The sequence below is a fragment of the Typopeltis vanoorti genome, chromosome 9 (assembly GCF_054136105.1).
Source record: "Typopeltis vanoorti isolate ZY-2024b chromosome 9, IOZ_Tvanoo_1.0, whole genome shotgun sequence".
Taxonomy (NCBI): domain Eukaryota; kingdom Metazoa; phylum Arthropoda; class Arachnida; order Uropygi; family Thelyphonidae; genus Typopeltis; species Typopeltis vanoorti.
In genome coordinates, this window is record NC_143557.1 from 92,865,668 (window position 1) to 92,883,776 (window position 18,109).

Here is an 18,109-nt window from a genome sequence, read left to right on the forward strand (position 1 = left end):
TCTATTGATACTTATGATACCCATAATATATTTTGAAGTACTTTGGTATTGCCTAAATCTAAACTTTAACGATGGACTCTATACCAAAAAGTTTGGGAATTATTATTACTAATTATACTGTTTAATTATGGTTTCTTTTTAATTATTTTTCTTTTTATTTTTTTATAATCGCAGATTTAACTGATCCTACTGAATATAAGGAAAGATTCCATTCTGCATATACCTTTACTTACTATTGTTTAATTTTTTGATTTCAAATGGTTTTAGTGATGATGATGATCCACAGTACATGAGTCAAAATATTTGTAATTAATCCATTTTAAATATTTTCAGCTATGTCTACATGTTACTTATTAAGAATCCACAATAACAGTGTGACTTTCCTTATTCCTTGTATCTTCTCTCCATGTAAATTTGGGTACATCTTTACATCAGAACATGGTGTTAGTGATGACTAGTTCATGCCCTGAAGCACAATCGAACAAGAGTACTTACGATTATTTTTAGCTTTGTCTCCCCCCCTCCAAAAAAAAAAAAAAATTACCCAACATTTTTCCACATCTGGTATTCACTTCCCACCCTGCTGTTGAGATCCCCTAACACAAACCAACTTTTCCTTTTTTCTTAATATACCATTTAGCTGCCTTCTCTAATAACTTGAAAAAAATTCCTCCACTATTCAAGAAGATTATCTTTGAGTTAGGTGTCGAAGACTACGGCTACTCCATTACTTTCCCTGATCGTAACTGCCCAAATATAACATCTTTCAGTTGTTATTTAGTACTTTTCAAGTTCCACTTCTTTCTGTTGATGCCCCTTATACTGATGATGCTAATCTTGAATTCAGCAGATGGCAATTTGAAGTTTGTGTCATACTGATTGAGGCATCACATGGTTATGTGTTGCCCCAACCAACACAATGTTTCTTGTTATTGTACTATTACTTTTTGATTTAAACCAATAAATAATATAATTAATAATACAATTGTATTATTAATTATATTATTGTAATTTGTAATTATTGTAATAGTTTAGTTAGCCAAATAATACAATTTGGCTAGCTAAACTCCAAATTGCCAGATCATTCTTGTTCAATCAGTATCTCCATAGATATCTGTTAATGGGATGCACTATGAAAGGGTGTGAGCTGAACACTGGGTTAAAAGCCCTATTCAGTTCCCTGCATTTCTTGTCTAGCTCTGACCATTAAGTGATCCCATTTGCTTTCACCAAAGATGCAATAACTGACACTTGGAAGTTGATCACCTATTTATATCATACTTAAAGACAAAAGGAACTATGAAACTAAAATATTTTTTAAAAAAAACTGGCAACATAACAGCAATGCAATCTGATTTTGAACTTTTGGCAATGCAAAATTTTATAGGAACGCAAAATGCTGAAAATGCAGTATTTCGTGTTCAACACAGTTTTATGCATACACAAAGGAAATAATTGGATAATGGTTAGTTTTTGAAATATTCATGATCAATTCTGAGATGGCTAACCCTTAATATAGAAAATGTTTAGGGACTACAGGAACAGTTTGTTACAGTAGATAGTTTGCCATAGTCATTTAAAAAAAAAACAAAAATAAAAAAACCTGAACTTTCTTGGTGGTTCATAATAGTGAAAGTGAAATATATAAAACAGAATATCAATAGATCATTTATATACCATGTAAGGTAATCACAATTGCTCCTTGCATTTTTCTTATTATTTAATAATAAACAAACAATTAAATGCAAAAAGGAAATCCTATAGACAGTGAATTTCAGATACTGAATGTTTTATAAACATACAGACCATAATGTTTAATTGCATGCCAATGTTTTCAAAGAAAAATGCGACTATCTGTTACGTGAGCTTATTTAGACAGATCTTATGGGACCATGTGCTTAGAGTCACCAGATACACTTATTGGCAGTATTATTATCAGCAAAGTTTACATAACATGTTGCATGCACAATATATGTGGGATAAACATTTCCAAGTGCCAGCAAACAAATTTTCTTGGCATGTGTGGGATATATATGCCGTCCTGGTTAGCATATCGGCTCTCCAGACAAGAGGCTGCGGATTCGAATCCCGCATAGACATGGATGTTTGTGATTGTCTTCCACCTTCATACATTCATTCACCCAAGTATAAAATACACTCTCCCAATATGGACTGGGTCACCATGGGAGCAGTGACACGTTATCATATCATATCATATATATATATATATATATATATATATATCATATATATATATGTGATGATGAACAGCCTATTTTTCTACCCACTGCAGGGTGAAGGCCTTTCCCTTTGAGGGCAGTTTGGGTCTACTGCCCTCACTAAAAATCCCTTAAGATTTTTAGTGAGGGGAGTTGAGAGCAGCAACACATCTACCTTGAGGAGGTATCACATTTGCTTCCTAACAGAGCCATAAATGCTGCCATGATGAGATCCTGAACACGTATGTTCTTCGTGTGCTGGTGCGATAGGGAAGACATTTATCCTACAAGATGATGATGTTCAACCTCAATGAACAAATCTTATAGACCGATGTCTCTGAAGAAGAGACTATCATGCATATGAAGTGGCCAGCCAGGTCTCCTGACCTTAATCCTATTGAGCATGTCTGGGATGCTAAAGGTGTTGCTGCTCTCAACTCCCCTCACTAAAAATCTTAAGGGACAGGAGAGCTTTGCAAGAGGCATTACCAAATGAGCTCCTGGACATCATTACAATATAAAACGTCATTTTGACCTTGTATTGCCATTAAGGGTTCCTTATTGAGGCACTTTGTCAATCTCATCTCGATCTCTTATTTTTGATCAGTCTGTCTTTGTGCATCCATGTTTGTGAATTAAACTATTTACAATTTTTATGGGAATTTCTTTCATCACTCACATCATACTGCTTTTCACCGAATTGTATAAAGTCATATAATTTTGAGTCATGATTTTTCTCGATTCCTTAATTTATTGAAACCAGCACAAACCTTTTTTTGGAAAAAAAAAAAAAAGTTACAAAATGATACTTGACTCATCATGAGCATGATAAAAATATTATATACAAATAAACATGCAATTAAATGGACAAAATTTTTACCAGAAATAGTTGTGGTTTTTAATTCATGCAAATGTGTTATGCAATTATGGTCTGTATGTATAGTACAATACATTTTAAATGCATACCGTACAAATTATAAATAGGTGATGTAGACCTAATAAAATAATGGGCATGGAAGAGAATAAATACAGCAGAACAAACCTGATCATAATTGTCATGACCATGGAAAAAAGGTTCTTTCCGAAATATCATACTCGCCAGCATACAGCCCAGACTCCACATATCCAAAGAATAGTCATACATCTGTCAAAATAAATGTTAAGATCATCAGTCATTTATTAATGTATGAAAAGGGAAATATATACAGAAATATTCATATAACAATTCATGGAGATAGCCTATTAAATGAAAGTGAGCCAAGTCACTCTGTTTTATGCCAAATAAGATGGTTCATGAACATGATCTTCAAAAAAAAAAAAAAAAAAAAAGAAGTTTGCTGACATATTGCCAAAATTGTTTTCTTGATCTTCCTCTATCTGTCCATTAGGTGATCTGTAGAGAGCAAGAGCACTGAACCTAGGTGCACATGGATATCTAACGTCCCAAACAACTCACTGGGACATCGCTACGTCAGTGATGTTCCAAAACTATATGTAAATATGAGTTGACTGGTGGTTTTATACAGTTGAATTGTGATATTTGGGATTAGATTTTCAGATATTAGTTAGACTTTTATGGAAATGAAGAGCTTTGTGCTTTCGTTTCATTATGTCAGAGTATCAATGTAGAAACTAATGTACTGAAAATCATTTACTTCAAGAGTGGTCATTTAGCCTAGGATTTTCTTTAATACAGGGTGGCCATAAAATAACTTTCCCTCTTTGGAGGCATCTGTAGCTAAAACCAATAAATGGAATAAGATCAAATTTTATATTGAGACTTTTGAAGGTATGGGGAGATGATTTCAGAGAAAAAAGATTTAGTACCAAAAGTCGCCGATAGGGGGAATTTTGGCACTGGCAGAGCCAAAAACAAGCAGATAATTACATTAAAGCCAGATAAAATGGAATAACATTTCGACGGTGTAAGCGACAGCCACGTCATTCATTCACGCTGGATATGTGGAGCGTTAAAATGATAAGAACAACAATAATAATTAAACTAAAACAACAACTTGCGAGAGACAGAAATTAATGTAGTGATTAAACTCACAGGAAATAATGTTTTGTTCATTAGAATCAGGTCTCCTGGACCAGATTCTAATGAATAAAATTAGAATTCTACACAATTCTCAATGTGCTGACCTTTCTTGTGTACAACAAATTGCATCCGGTATGACACATGCTCTACAGTTGCTGAGTGTAAGGAATCGGATTGGATGTTCATAACAGCCAATTTTATGTTCTCTTTCAAGACATAAAATGAAAAGTTTTTCTTTCATTGTTGTGTATGTTGGGAACGCCACCAACATACACAACAGATTTCAAATACCCCCACAGCCAAAAGTCACATGGAATGATGTCCAGGGAACGATGCGGTCATGCCGTCGGAAAGAACTGAGTGATAACTCTCTTATTACTGAAATGCTGGCGTAAAATGTGCTGTACTGAACGTTCAATGTGTGGCCGTGCTCCATCCTGCATAAAAATTATGGAGTCCAAACATTGTCTTTGCTGCAATGCAGGAATGACAAAATTTTCCAGCATTCGTCGATAAATCTCTCCAGTAATGGAGCAGGTTACCAGACCTGTAGGGGTAATACGCTCAAAAAAGTATAGCCCTATTATGAAATCGGTTGTGAAGTCACACCACACAGTTACTTTTGGAGAATGCAGTGGTACGTGCTAGATCGCTTGGGGATGTTCAGATGCCCAAATTCTGCAGCTGTGAGTGTTGACTGACCAATTCAGATAAAAATGAGCCTCATCACCCCACAATATTCTCCAAGGCCAGTCACTGTCGACCTCCATTTGGCCAAGAAAGGTTAGCGCGAAGGTCATGCACTTATCATAATCTGCGGTAGTTAGTGCTAGCACACGACTGAACTTATACGGATAGAAGTGAAGCATTTCCATTAGATTTTTCCTGTACCATAAGCCATATCAAGTTTGCAAGCTATGGCACGAGCGCTTGGACCAGTACTGGTCCTTGTGTCGTCGAACACCGCAGTAGCAATGTCTGTTACTGTCTCTTCTTGCACTGCTTTCAATCCTCTGCCAGGTCTAACTCCCAGTGATCCAGTTTCTTCAAACTTCTTGATCATAGCTCTCAGTGCTACAGCTGACATAGGACCTGTATGCAGGTTATGAAGCCTTCTAAATTCCCGAAGGGCTGCTAAGGCATTGCACTATTTAAGGTAAAACAACTTAACAAGTAAAGCACACTGATGCAAGGTAGGACACATATTGAGCACAATTTGTCAGTCATTCGAATAACTGCCTGAACGTTCCCAATCCCTTTTTAAGTGGAATTGGTGGTGCTGCTGTCACGTACACACAGTAAAATTTGCATAATCCTTTTTACCTGCATTTACTGCAAATATTTAACTGCTTTCGGCTCTGCCAGCGCCAAAATCTCCCCTGTCAGCGACTTTTGGTACTACATCTTTTTTTTACGTGGAATTCATCTTCCCATGCCTTCGAAAGTCTCAATATAAAATGTGGTCTCATTCTGTGTATTAGTTTTAGCTACAGATACCTCCAAAGAGGGAAAGTTAATTTATGGCCACCCTGTACTTCAGTTTTATTGCTGTTGACTTCTAACACAGTTGATCCTGCATTTTAACATCATTTATCTAGGTGGTTATGGTTCAGATAATTTGAAAAATGAGCACTACATTTGTATAGTAATCTATTACTATTTTTATGAAAATGTTCATATCCACATGCATCCAAACATTTTCAATCTTGAAACAGTTACAATATAATCTGGACTTAACTAGTATTATACACTTAATTGGAATTGTTAATTATATGATCACTTATTATATATAATACATGGTATGGTTAGTGTTGTCAGCATCAGGTGTCTGTTTTTATTGCTTTTTTTTTTTTTTTTTTCTATCTAGCATTTACCATTGTGAGAATTTTTTTTAAAATTACTTTAGCTGAGTGTGTTAATTGCATGAGTAACTGACTGGTTATTATAGTTATTTACATGTATTGATAAAGTGCATGTGAGGTAGATTTTGCCAAAAATGTGTGATAATTAGGCAGATTGAGCAGCATGAAATGTTCAATACGAGCAGAAATTTAAATGAGGGAGCAAATGAAATGACAGAGGCAATGACATTTGCTAAGCTGAATGTGCAACAAGAATAGAAACAGCAGAATGCAAGATGGCAACAGCAGTGTGAAAGGAGTTAGGCAGTAAGAAAAGAAATAGCAAAAAAGAAGTGTTTGGCACTACATTCAAAATTTCAAACCTTCGACGCTGCGCAATTCAACATTAGAGAAGGAGAAACTAGAAAAGCACTTGGCAAATAGCAGGAAAAAGATATCAAATACATGAAAAAGTAAAGAAGTATAAAACAAATAGATGAAAAATTGGGGCAACATTCCTATGAGCCATATAAAAATACTTGACAAAGTACAAAAGAGAGCAATTAGGGTGATTAATGACCTCCAGAGTTCCAGATGAGGAGGCACAATTATAAAAGGATGTTTCGTTTAGTTTGTGACCTGAAGCATATGTTTAAACACTAATTGAATTTCATCAAAGACAGGAATATAGCAGTACTAACAGAAGAACTGGAAATCAAATAAAGATGGATAGAATACTGTATGGAACTGTACAGCACAGCAGAGAGGATAGGGAAAATTTGGAGGAGCCCTCTCACCAGGAAAATTTTTATTTGAAACCTTTTTCACTTAGGTATGAAGTTGAAAGAGCAGTTAAACAGCTTAACAGTAATAGGGCCCCAGGTGCAGATGGAATCCTAGCAGAGTAAATTAAGGTTACAGGAGATGGAGGAATAAGAATGTTTCAAAGATTGATTACAAGGATATGAGGGACAAGATCATGGCCTACAGACTGGAAGAAATCAATTTTCATACCACCACATAAGAAGGGAGATACGAAGGATTGCAAGAACTATTAGTTGTTTAGGTTTCTCATGCAAGTAAGATTTTATTAAAGATCACTCTAAATAGGATTGAGGCCAAAGTTGAGGCAGAGATGCCTAAGGAACAAGCAGGTTTTAGGAAAGGTAAGGGCACCAGAAATCAGATCCTTTGCATTAGACAGATCATAGACTATGGAAGCTTTTGTGTTCAGCATGTGAAACTGTGGGAAGTAATGAAAATAATGGGTTTTCCTCAACACATTATCATATTGATAGCTAACTTGTACAGCGAGCAAGAAGCCACAGCAAGAACAGGTATTGGATTACCTGATTGGCTTCAGGTTAAAAAGGGAGTTAGGCAATGATGTCTACTTTCTCCTGACTTGTTTAGTATCTATGCTGAGGCCATCATGCATGTAGCATTGGATGAGCTCAAGACAGGAATTAGGATAGGTGGTGGATTGATCAATAATCTGAATACCTCAGATTATTTATATGATGATACTACAGCACTCCTCTGTAACGATGAGGAAGAACTAGGACAAATTCATGACAAAGTTACCGAGATCAGTAAGAACAGGACTTCAGCTCAATCCTAGCAAAACAAAGATTATGGTTCTCAAAGGAAATATACACAGGGAAGTTCCTGAGAAACAAGTGTACCCTAATGGAGAAAGAATTGAGGAAGTCATGAAGTTCAAGTACCTGGGATCCATTATTAATGTAAAGAATTGCTGTTCAGAAGAAGATTAGGAATGGCTAAAACAACAGTCAGAGAGACTTGTCTAAAATCTGGAAGGGTGGATCTATCTCCACAGGAACAAAGTTGAGGATTTTGGCTGGAGCTGTTTTTCCAATAGCAACTTATGACTTTGAAACTTGAAACTCTAAAGAAGTCTGGCAGGAAAAGGATGTGGCATTGCAGAAGGCTGTTGAGGATATCCTATACCGAAAGGCAGACAAATGGATAGATGGATGTAAGGAAGGATTGGCAGAACTTTAAGGATCCATAAGGATATTGACAAAAGAAAATTGAAATACTCTGGACACATTGAAAGGATGGAAAGAGGACTTCTCAAAACAGCAATAGAGGTAAAGTTCTTAGGAAAAAAAAGGGTAGACAGTCAGTGAGATGGATGGATGGTCTAGAGTGACTGATCTTTAGTGTTCAAACCTCCAGAAAAGCATACAATGGGACCACCTAGCAACCATTCATTGTCATAATTCTTTTTCCAATAATTTATAAAAATGTTCACGTGGTTCTGTTAAAAAATGTCTAACAAACACTGTTCATCATCATCACTACTATCAATGAGTAGCAATGGAGAAAAAAGGTATTCTTTGTCACAATTCAGATTAAATGTAAACCACTCTGAAATACTCAAGTTTTCCCATATTCCTTAAAATAGTAATTTTATAACTACCAGTTTTGCAGGCTGTTTGCTTCTTCAAAATAAAGATAAAAATGTGTTTAAAAGATGCTACATAAGCAGAGTATTAATCACACTACTCAAGAAATAAGAAACCCCTTAATGTCTGGTGAACATCGCAATACATATCCAATGCAAAACGTGTTTTTTTTTGTTTGTTTTTATTTTTGTTTTGTTTTTGAATCTGACCCTGCATGCTGTTTTTCATACCACATTTAAACTGTTTTATAAGAGAGCATACCAAATGAACGCTAAAACCTCAATTCTTATTAGATGATATGAATGAACAAATCACTTCACAGTAAACTGCTCGAATTATTAGATCTTAAGTATTACATAAGATTTTCAAAGTAGGACAGAAATGATTTGTCCATTCATACCACAAGAATGAAGATTTAATACTTAGCCAGATATGGGTTATGAAAGACAATATGTCAGGCAGATCAGCAATGATGTTTGTATTTGTAACTATATGAAATATATTGGAAGTTTTTGTTCCACTTGGTTAGACTATAATAAATTTAGTTTAATCCTTTATCCAACTGTAAGCAAACAAAGTTTGTGCCTGAAGTATCTTCAGGACATAGGCAACTAGTGGTAAAGGTGGACCAAGCTCTCATCACTTATCTTAGTATCTCCCATAATGCAAAGCACATCTCCTTGCAAACATGTATAATGCTATACATTAAGGGAAGGGCCACTACCCAGACTGGTTTAGACCTTTATTGCAATCTCGTCAGTGGAAGCCAGACCCAGTCCTGAAGATACTTCAGGTGCAAACTTAGTTTGCTTACACTTGGATAAAGGATTAAACTAAATTTATTATAGTCTAACCAAGCAGAAAAAACTTCCAACATCTTTCTTTAAATCCAGAGTAATTTAAAAATAAAGTGAGACACCTTTTGGCAACTCATATAGGTAAATATGACTTCTGCATTACTTCCAACTTAGTATCACCACCTCTTGGTCTGGCTCTCATGACGAGACCTCAATAAAGGTCGAAACTGGTCGGGGTAGTGGCCTTTCCCTTAATGCATAGCATTATACATGTTCACAAGGAGACGTGCTTTGCATTATGGGAGATACTAAGACAAGTGATGAGAGCTTGGTTCACCTTTACCACGAGTTGCCTCAGTCCTAAAGATACTTCAGGCGCAAACTTTGTTTGCTACACTTGGATAAAGGATTAAACTAAATTTATGATATGAAATATAATCCGATGTTTTAGAAGCTCTATAGCAGCAAGAATATGGGATAAAGTGGATGAATACCTAAGGGAAGAGGTAGTTTTAATTTAGTTTTAGAAAGGAGCAACTTTTGATTTTTGTTGTAAGAGAAATACTACATCTTTAGAGAATGTCTTCATAGCATTCCTGGACTTTGAAAAAAGACTAATTAGATAATATATCCTCAACATAATAGTAATTTATTTATATCTGCTAGTTTAAAAATTATGGCATGCATCCTTAGGATAAAAGATAACATAAAATAAAGATAGAGAAAATATTGATTTAAACATTAACCATATCATTACCAAATTTAAGCCTGCAGTTTAAATTAATTTAAAAAAGCACAATTTAAAAACTAGTTTTAAATTTTGTAGTGATATAGTTAACAATATATTTAATGTTTAACTAGAAATCTTTTCAACATATTTTTATGGTATCACCAAACTACCACTAATAGGGTAGTTTTGTTAGATTTAAGATTATTTTATTTTATTTTTTTTTTTTGGAAAAAAAATTTTGTTAAGAGAAAGATGAAACTGGTGTAAAATAGGTGTACATCCAGTACTATTCGTGCTACATCTCATCTGTGATTTCATCATAACTGTCCATGTCCTATTACCTTTATCGCTACTTACCCCCATATATCTCCTCAGACTCAATTGCATTGGGACTCTGTGGACAAAGACTTGAATAAAGAAATTCAAACAAAGCACAGACTCTGAAAGGGTGACAATAATATGAGTGCCTTTGGAGGGAGAAGTGAAAATTCACCACAACACACTACATGCTTCCTATTCACTCTGTTAATTTGATTTCCTTGTAAGAGAAATACTAAGTTTTTGGAAGGTGCCTTCATAGCATTTTGGGAGGGAAAAAAAAAAAAAAGACTAGATGGTTTATACACAGCATAATAATAATTTATGTCTGTAAGGTTTGCTTTGCGGCCTGCAGAGAATGCAAGCCACGAAACAAACCTTGCAGCCACACAAACCACCACAACTTACAGAGCAACAACCACTGCAACCCTAAATTCTAATATCCAAGCTATTCTTCAATGGGTCTCATAACTTGTCAAAGAGAATACGGGCCACAAATCCTGCACAACTAGCAGGCATAAATTACTATTATGCTGTGGATAAACCATTGTCATCCCCCCCCCCCCCCCCAAAAAATCCAAAATGCTATGATGATGCCTTCCAAAAACTTAGTATTTCTCTTACACGGAAATCAAATTAACAGTCACCCTTTTCTAAAACAAAACTACCTCTCCCTTAGGTACTATTTCTCCTCATTATTCAGTATTCTCTGCTTTTTTTTTTTAAAAACTACATCTGTTCACAACAGACAATTACTCCACTTCTCTTCTGGACATAATGGGACAATAATCAACTTTTTCCAATCATGAGGTATCTTTCCCCAGATCCATTAACTGGCAAATCTATCCAAGGAGACATTTCATTCTTCATCTTTAATTTATACTAGGTATATTTTCATATCCTCCATCACCTAAATATTCACATCCAAGTTCATTTCACTCCTATTTCATCATCATTAGTATCTAACACAGTGTTGTCAGAGCTTTCTCATCTTTTAACAGTAATCACGTTTTTATCTCCTATATATATATATATATATGTGGCGATCAGCTTTTACTCGGTTGTTATACATTTGAAAAAAATAGATTTAATGACTCCAAGACAGAGATAACATATAAAGATTTTAATGATAAATACTACTAGTTTCGGCATATAGCAGCCTTCTTCAGGTATTTATAAAGGAATTATAAATATTATTATTATCCCAGATAGCCATGCTGCAGTTATTCAATATTGGCGTTCACGTGAACTTGCACGCACAATTGCAACAAACAATGGCACGCCAGTTGGAACAACTTGAAAAATACAACGTTTTTATGTATCGATTATGTGAGGCAATTTGTACCTGTAATTTCCAGTTTGTTTAAATAATTCAATGTCTATTAGTATTCCTTTCCTTTATAAATACCTGAAGAAGGCTGCTATATGCCGAAACTAGTAGTATTTATCATTAAAATCTTTATATGTTATCTCGGTCTCGGAGTCATTAAATCTATTTTTTTCAAATATATATATATATATATATATATATATATATATTCATTTTTCTAAATTAACTGACTTAAAACCCGAGAATTATAACACAATGACATTTATTTGAAAAAACGCAACATGTTTCGTCAAGAATGACTTCATCAGGCGATAAGAATATAGAAAGATATTAAAAGACACTGAAATTAACATTGACACACTCTAAAGCTATACAATTATAAAGCCATAATATTCGACTGTAAATTACAGTTATTATGAGCTTGAACTACAGTCCGAGTTAAAGTTCTATTGTTGTACACCTGTGCGTGTGTGGAATCACACGATCTCCAGTGTCTAATAGTAGAGTTGAAAGAGTCAGGCAAATTATAGCTAAGATTGTTATTCATGTGAAAAGGGTCCAAGGTGATTTCCTTTGACTCGACAATGCGGCGTCTACCTCATCATGGCAGATGTGTAGGTTTGAAGTTGATGTCCAATTTATTTCATGTTGGTGGCTTTCGTTGTTCATGTTTATTGAAAGCAGGACATGGCCTGACAGAGCAGTTGCTCTGGTTCTTTTATAAGCAATGTCGCGCTGGTGCTCTTCAAGACGTAGTAAGATAGATTTCTCTGTCTGCCCATAGTAAGGCTTTCTGCATTCACAAGTGACCTTGTATACACCTGGGAATTGTAGAAGGTTGTGAGGTTGTTTATAGTTGTTGAAGCGCGATCTTATTTTTGGCATAGTCGAGAAGCACGTTTTTATGTTAAACTTCTTTAGAATTCTACTCAGCTTTTTGGATAGTGTGCTGATATATGGCAAGACGATATGACCTTTGGAGTCGTCCTGTGTCTCTACGTTGCTACGTTGACGGTGGGATAATTGGTTGTTAATATTTTTTAGAGAGTAGCCATTGTTTTTAAAGGTCCATTTAAGATGTTGTAGTTCCTTTTTCAGTTCTTCATCCGACAGTACAGATCTTGCACGATTCGCTAGAGTTGATATAATACCCAACTTTTGCGCTGGATGGTGATGGGATGACTCATGCAAATATCTGTCTGTATGAGTTGGCTTTCTAAATATAGAGACTTTAATTGATTCAGGCGTCTTGGTGAGTTTAACATCTAGGAAACAGATGGAACTATTTTCTTCAATCTCCATAGTCAATTTTATATCTTGATGGCGGTTGTTTAAGTGGTCGAGAAACTTGAAGATTCTCAGTACCATGCTCCCATATGAGGAATATATCGTCCACATATCTAAGCCAAATTTTCAGTTTTAAAGTAAAAGAGGAGATTGCTTTATAAACAACCTCACAACCTTCTACAATTCCCAGGTGTATACAAGGTGAATGTGGAAAGCCTTACTATGGGTAGACAGAGAAATCTATCTTACGTCTTGAAGAGCACCAGCGCGACATTGCTTATAAACGAACCAGAGCAACTGCTCTGTCAGGCCATGTCCTGCTTTCAATAAACACGAACGAAAGCCACCAACATGAAATAAATTGGACATCAACTTCAAACCTACACATCTGCCATGATGAGGTAGACGCCGTATTGTCGAGTCAAAGGAAATCACCTTGGACCCTTTTCACATGAATAACAATCTTAGCTATAATTTGCCTGACTCTTTCAACTCTACTATTAGATACTGGAGATCAAGTTTCCACACACGCACAGGTGTACAACAATAGAACTTTAACTCGGACTGTAGTTCAAGCTCATAATAACTGTAATTTACAGTCGAACATTATGGCTTTATAATTGTATAGCTTTAGAGTGTGTCAATGTTAATTTCAGTGTCTTCTAATATCTTTCTATATTCTTATCGCCTGATGAAGTCATTCTTGACGAAACATGTTGCGTTTTTTCAAATAAATGTCATTGTGTTATAATTCTCGGGTTTTAAGTCAGTTAATTTAGAAAAATGAACATATCCCAACCCCGAGTTAATAGTACTAATCATATATATATATATATATATATATATATGAAAGAACGATCATTAACTCGGTTAACATACATATTTTTATGAAGAATTGAATGACTAGAACCAAGATTTAAGTAAAAAGGTTTTAATATAAAAACACAACTAGTTTCGGCCTGTAACAGCCTACATCAGGTGACACTATAAAAGAAAGAAAAAAGAAAAAAAAACACTAAGCACTGAAGGTTAAAAGACCATGAACAACATAGAGTCTCTATACATAATTAGCATGAAAACGTTGTAGTGGTATTAAATCTCGGTTCTAGTCATTCAATTTTTCATAAATATATATATATATATATATATACAGTCATACCCCGACTTACGCGAATCCGGAGTTAAGCGGTTTCTTATATGTACGTATTCCCGTCCGGCTACACGCCTCACCCCTGGACGTAATCTTTCAGGCGCCGGCCGCATTCGCCAGTGTCGCACATGCTGTGCACAAGCATGTGACATGTTTCACGCGGTCTCCATCATACACAATTTTTATAGTCTACAAACCTTGCGATTGTTTAATGTTATGTTCTTAATAAAAATTTTATCACATAAAAAATAACAATGTCGTCCAAAAGAAGCAAGTCCGATTCTTCTACAGCTAGCAAGAAAAGAAAAACATAGACTTCGAAAACAAAACTCAACATTATTAAGGATTTTGAAGCCGGAATGAAAATTTCTGAGCCAGCAAAGAATTTCGATCTACAGGAATCCACAGTAAGAACAATCATAAAAGAAAGGTTTACAGATTTTGGAGGACACAGTTTCTAACGAGGAACGAATTGTAGCCACAAGGAAAGGAATAAAAAATCATTAGCTGGCTATGAAGAAATTTTGCCCGACAAGAAAAAGATATTATGCCGTCAGACGAATCTATTAGATTTTATGAAACCATCGACATCGAAATAACTTTATTTTTTTTATGTACGAAAAACTACAATTATGATTATATTTCTTAAAAAATATAGGTGTTTTTGTAAACCTTTGGTCCCAACTGTATGTTTGTATATATAAATTACATGCAAAATTATACATCGAGTTATGCGAATTCGACTCTCGCGCTTTTTGTTGGTACCACCTACCGCATAACATCGGGGTTTTACTGTGTATATATATATATATATATATATATATATATATATATATATCATCATCATCAAATTCCTGCCATGTACCCTCAAGGGGAGTACAGGATATGACAGTACTACATGAAAAAAAAATTACATCATTACTAACTTCCTATCTACAATTTTCCTCCAAATCAGTCTGTTACTTGTCAAGACTCCAACATTATTAGATCTTATATTTCTATCGTCTAAGGCACTTTGTACCGTATCAATCCACGAATATCTTGGTCTTCCTCTGGGTCGTTTTGCTGCCAACCTGGCAGAAAACACTTGTTTTGCTAATCTTTCCTCGCCCATTCTGTTTAAGTGACCATACCACCTGAGATTAGCTATGCTAACACATTCCTGGGTGCTGACAATGTCAAGTTCTTTCCTAATATCCTGGTTTTTAATATGATGTTGCCATTGATGCCATCTATGGCAACATCATATTCACGCTTCTAATTTTTCTCAGGACTCTCATATCTGCGGTCTCTACTCTTTGGTCAAGTGTTTTACTTCTGACCCAGCTCTCAGATCCACAAGTTAAAACTGGTTTGAACACTGTCTTGTATACAGCTAATTCAGTGTTCCAACTAATTTCTCTCTCATTCCATATAGATTTATTCAATTGACTTCCTACTATACCAGCTTTATTGATTCTGTTGTCTATTTCCATATTTAATTTACCATCTTAACTAAAAATCATGCCTAAGTAGATAAAATGTTTCACTTGTTCCACAGGTTCTCCATTCACAATGCAGTTGACATTTTCAACGATTCTGCATATTTTCATTGTCTTTGTCTTTTTATTGCTGACCTTCATACCATATCTATTACAACAGCTATTCAATTTAGTCAGAGAATCTTGCAGACTTGTAGCGGATTTATTAAGAAGTATAACATCATTTGCATAAAGCAAAGAGCTGACATTAACATCACCAATTTTGATATCATGTTTAATACCACTTTCCTTCATAATTTGACCCATATAGATAATGAATAACAAAGGGGATAATGTACATCCTTGTCTCACACCAGATTTAACATTAAACCATCTTCCTGTACTTCAATTCTAACTGCTGACTTACAACTCAAAGAAAGACTAAGTATTGCTTGATATAATGCCCCATTGAAACCATATAACTGCAGCATATTGAATAGCTTCTCTCTTGGCACCTTGTCATATGTGCCTTTTCCAAATCGACAAAACTTGAATACAGATCTTTGTTATATTCCCATGATTTCTCCACTATTTGTCGTAAAGTGAAGATCTGATCCTGAGAGCCCCTATTTGACCTGAATCCAGCTTGTTCTTCACCAAGCTTTTCTTCCACAATTCTTCTCAACCGTTTCTCAAGTATACTTGTATAAATCTTGGCAGGAACACTCAGTAGGGAAATACCTATGTAATTCTCACATTCAGTTTTATTTCCCTTTTTATATATGGGTACTGTGAGAGCTCTACTCCAATCATCGGGAATTCGTCCCTCTGTCCAGGCTTTCTGAACAATTCAGTGCAGCCACTGTAAGACTTTTATACCACCATACTTTAGCATTTCTGTTCGAATATCATCTACTCCTGCTGCCTTTCCACATTTCAAACCTTTGACTGCTTTTTCTCTTCGAGTATAGATATGTATTCCTGACTGCATGCCTGGTCAGTGTTTTTACCACTGTGCTGTCATCACTGCTTGTTTCATTTAGCAGTTTTTCAAAGTAATTACTCCATACTTCAAGGATATCTTTTTCTCCCGTTTTCATGTCACATTTATCATCTCTAATTCCTTTTATAGCACTCATTCCTCGATTCCTAAGCTTCTTCAACAACCTCCAGAATATTTTGCCACCTTCTTGATATTTATTTTCTATATTCTTGCCAAAGTCCTCCCATGACTTTTGTTTAGCTAGTTTTACACAGTGTTTAGCATTCTTGCATTTGTCTCTATATTCTCTAAGAGCACAAGTTGACTTATTTGACAGGAAGTTTTGATATGCTTTCTTCTTTTCCATCACTGCCTCTTTAACTTCCTGTATCCACCAGGGAGTTCTGATTTTTTTTTATCCTTGCAGACAACCTCACCACATGCCTCTCTGGCAGAATCAATCAATGTTTTCTTCAGTTTGCCATTGAATCTCCAAGGTTTCATTCCTGTTCTCAAACTCTTTCATTTTTTCTTCAATAATCTTTCTGTATTTTAGTCTACAGTTCACATTTGAGAGCTGCTCAACTTTTATTCGCTTTAAAACTTTCTTACAAGTTATTCTTTTCAATATGAAATTCAATTTTATCCTGCTCAAGACTAAACAGTGATCACTTCCAATTTCAAATCCTCTGTACACTCTGGTGTCCTGCACCAGGGAGAATAGTCAGTGAGACTTCTCTTATTCCTTGCCTCTTCTCTCCATGTGAATTTGTGCACATATTTATGTTGGAACATGGTGTTAGTAATAACCAGTCCATGTCCTGAGCAGAAATCCAACAGATGTTTGCCTTTATCATTAGCTTTGCTCTTTTCTCCAAATTTTCCCAAGTCTCACAATCATTTCCTACTCTGCTATTTAGATCCCCAACAAGGACCAACTTTTCCTTTTTCATTGTCAGTTGCTTTTTCTAAAGCCTCAAAAAATTCCTCCACTTCTACCTTAGTAGAACCTTCTGTGGGACCATAGGCACAAATAAGTCTCATTGTCCAGTTCCCCATTCTCATATTTGCCCACATTACTCTACTTGAGACTGACTGCCATTCAAGATGATTAGCCTCATATTTTGTGTTGAATACTATGGCTACTCCTTTTCCTTGATTGTCATTGCCTGAATATAACATTTTCTATTTATTGCTCAGAAAGATCTCACCAGTTTTGGTCTTTTTTGTTTCAGTCACCCCTATTATGTCGATCTGGTACTTATCTAATTCCTCAGCTAGCTCCCTTTCTTTGCCATTCAGGCTTCTTATGTTGATACTACCGATCTTTAACTCTGGTGATGTTGAGTTGGGGTGTGTTTTTCAGATTTGTTCCAGTAGCTGACTTTTCGCTGTTCGCCCTGGTTCCCTGGTGAAAACTACGGGGGACTTGTTTACCCGGGCGACGCCCCAGCCGGCATGAAATTTTGTCATGTTGTACCATCATTTTTTATTTATATATATATGTTTATATATATATATA

At 35.4% G+C, this 18,109-nt stretch overlaps 1 protein-coding gene across 2 annotated transcripts in view; it reads right to left on the bottom strand.

The window, feature by feature from the left end:
* CkIIalpha (casein kinase II subunit alpha) overlaps nucleotides 1-18,109 on the bottom strand; it is a 210,032-nt gene that overhangs the window by 43,928 nt on the left and 147,995 nt on the right. For both annotated transcript variants that reach the window (XM_090397835.1, XM_090397836.1), the window contains exon 11: nucleotides 3,262-3,363. In XM_090397835.1, coding sequence (XP_090253961.1) covers nucleotides 3,262-3,363 — 102 coding nt within the window. The remainder of the gene's footprint in view (nucleotides 1-3,261; nucleotides 3,364-18,109) is intronic.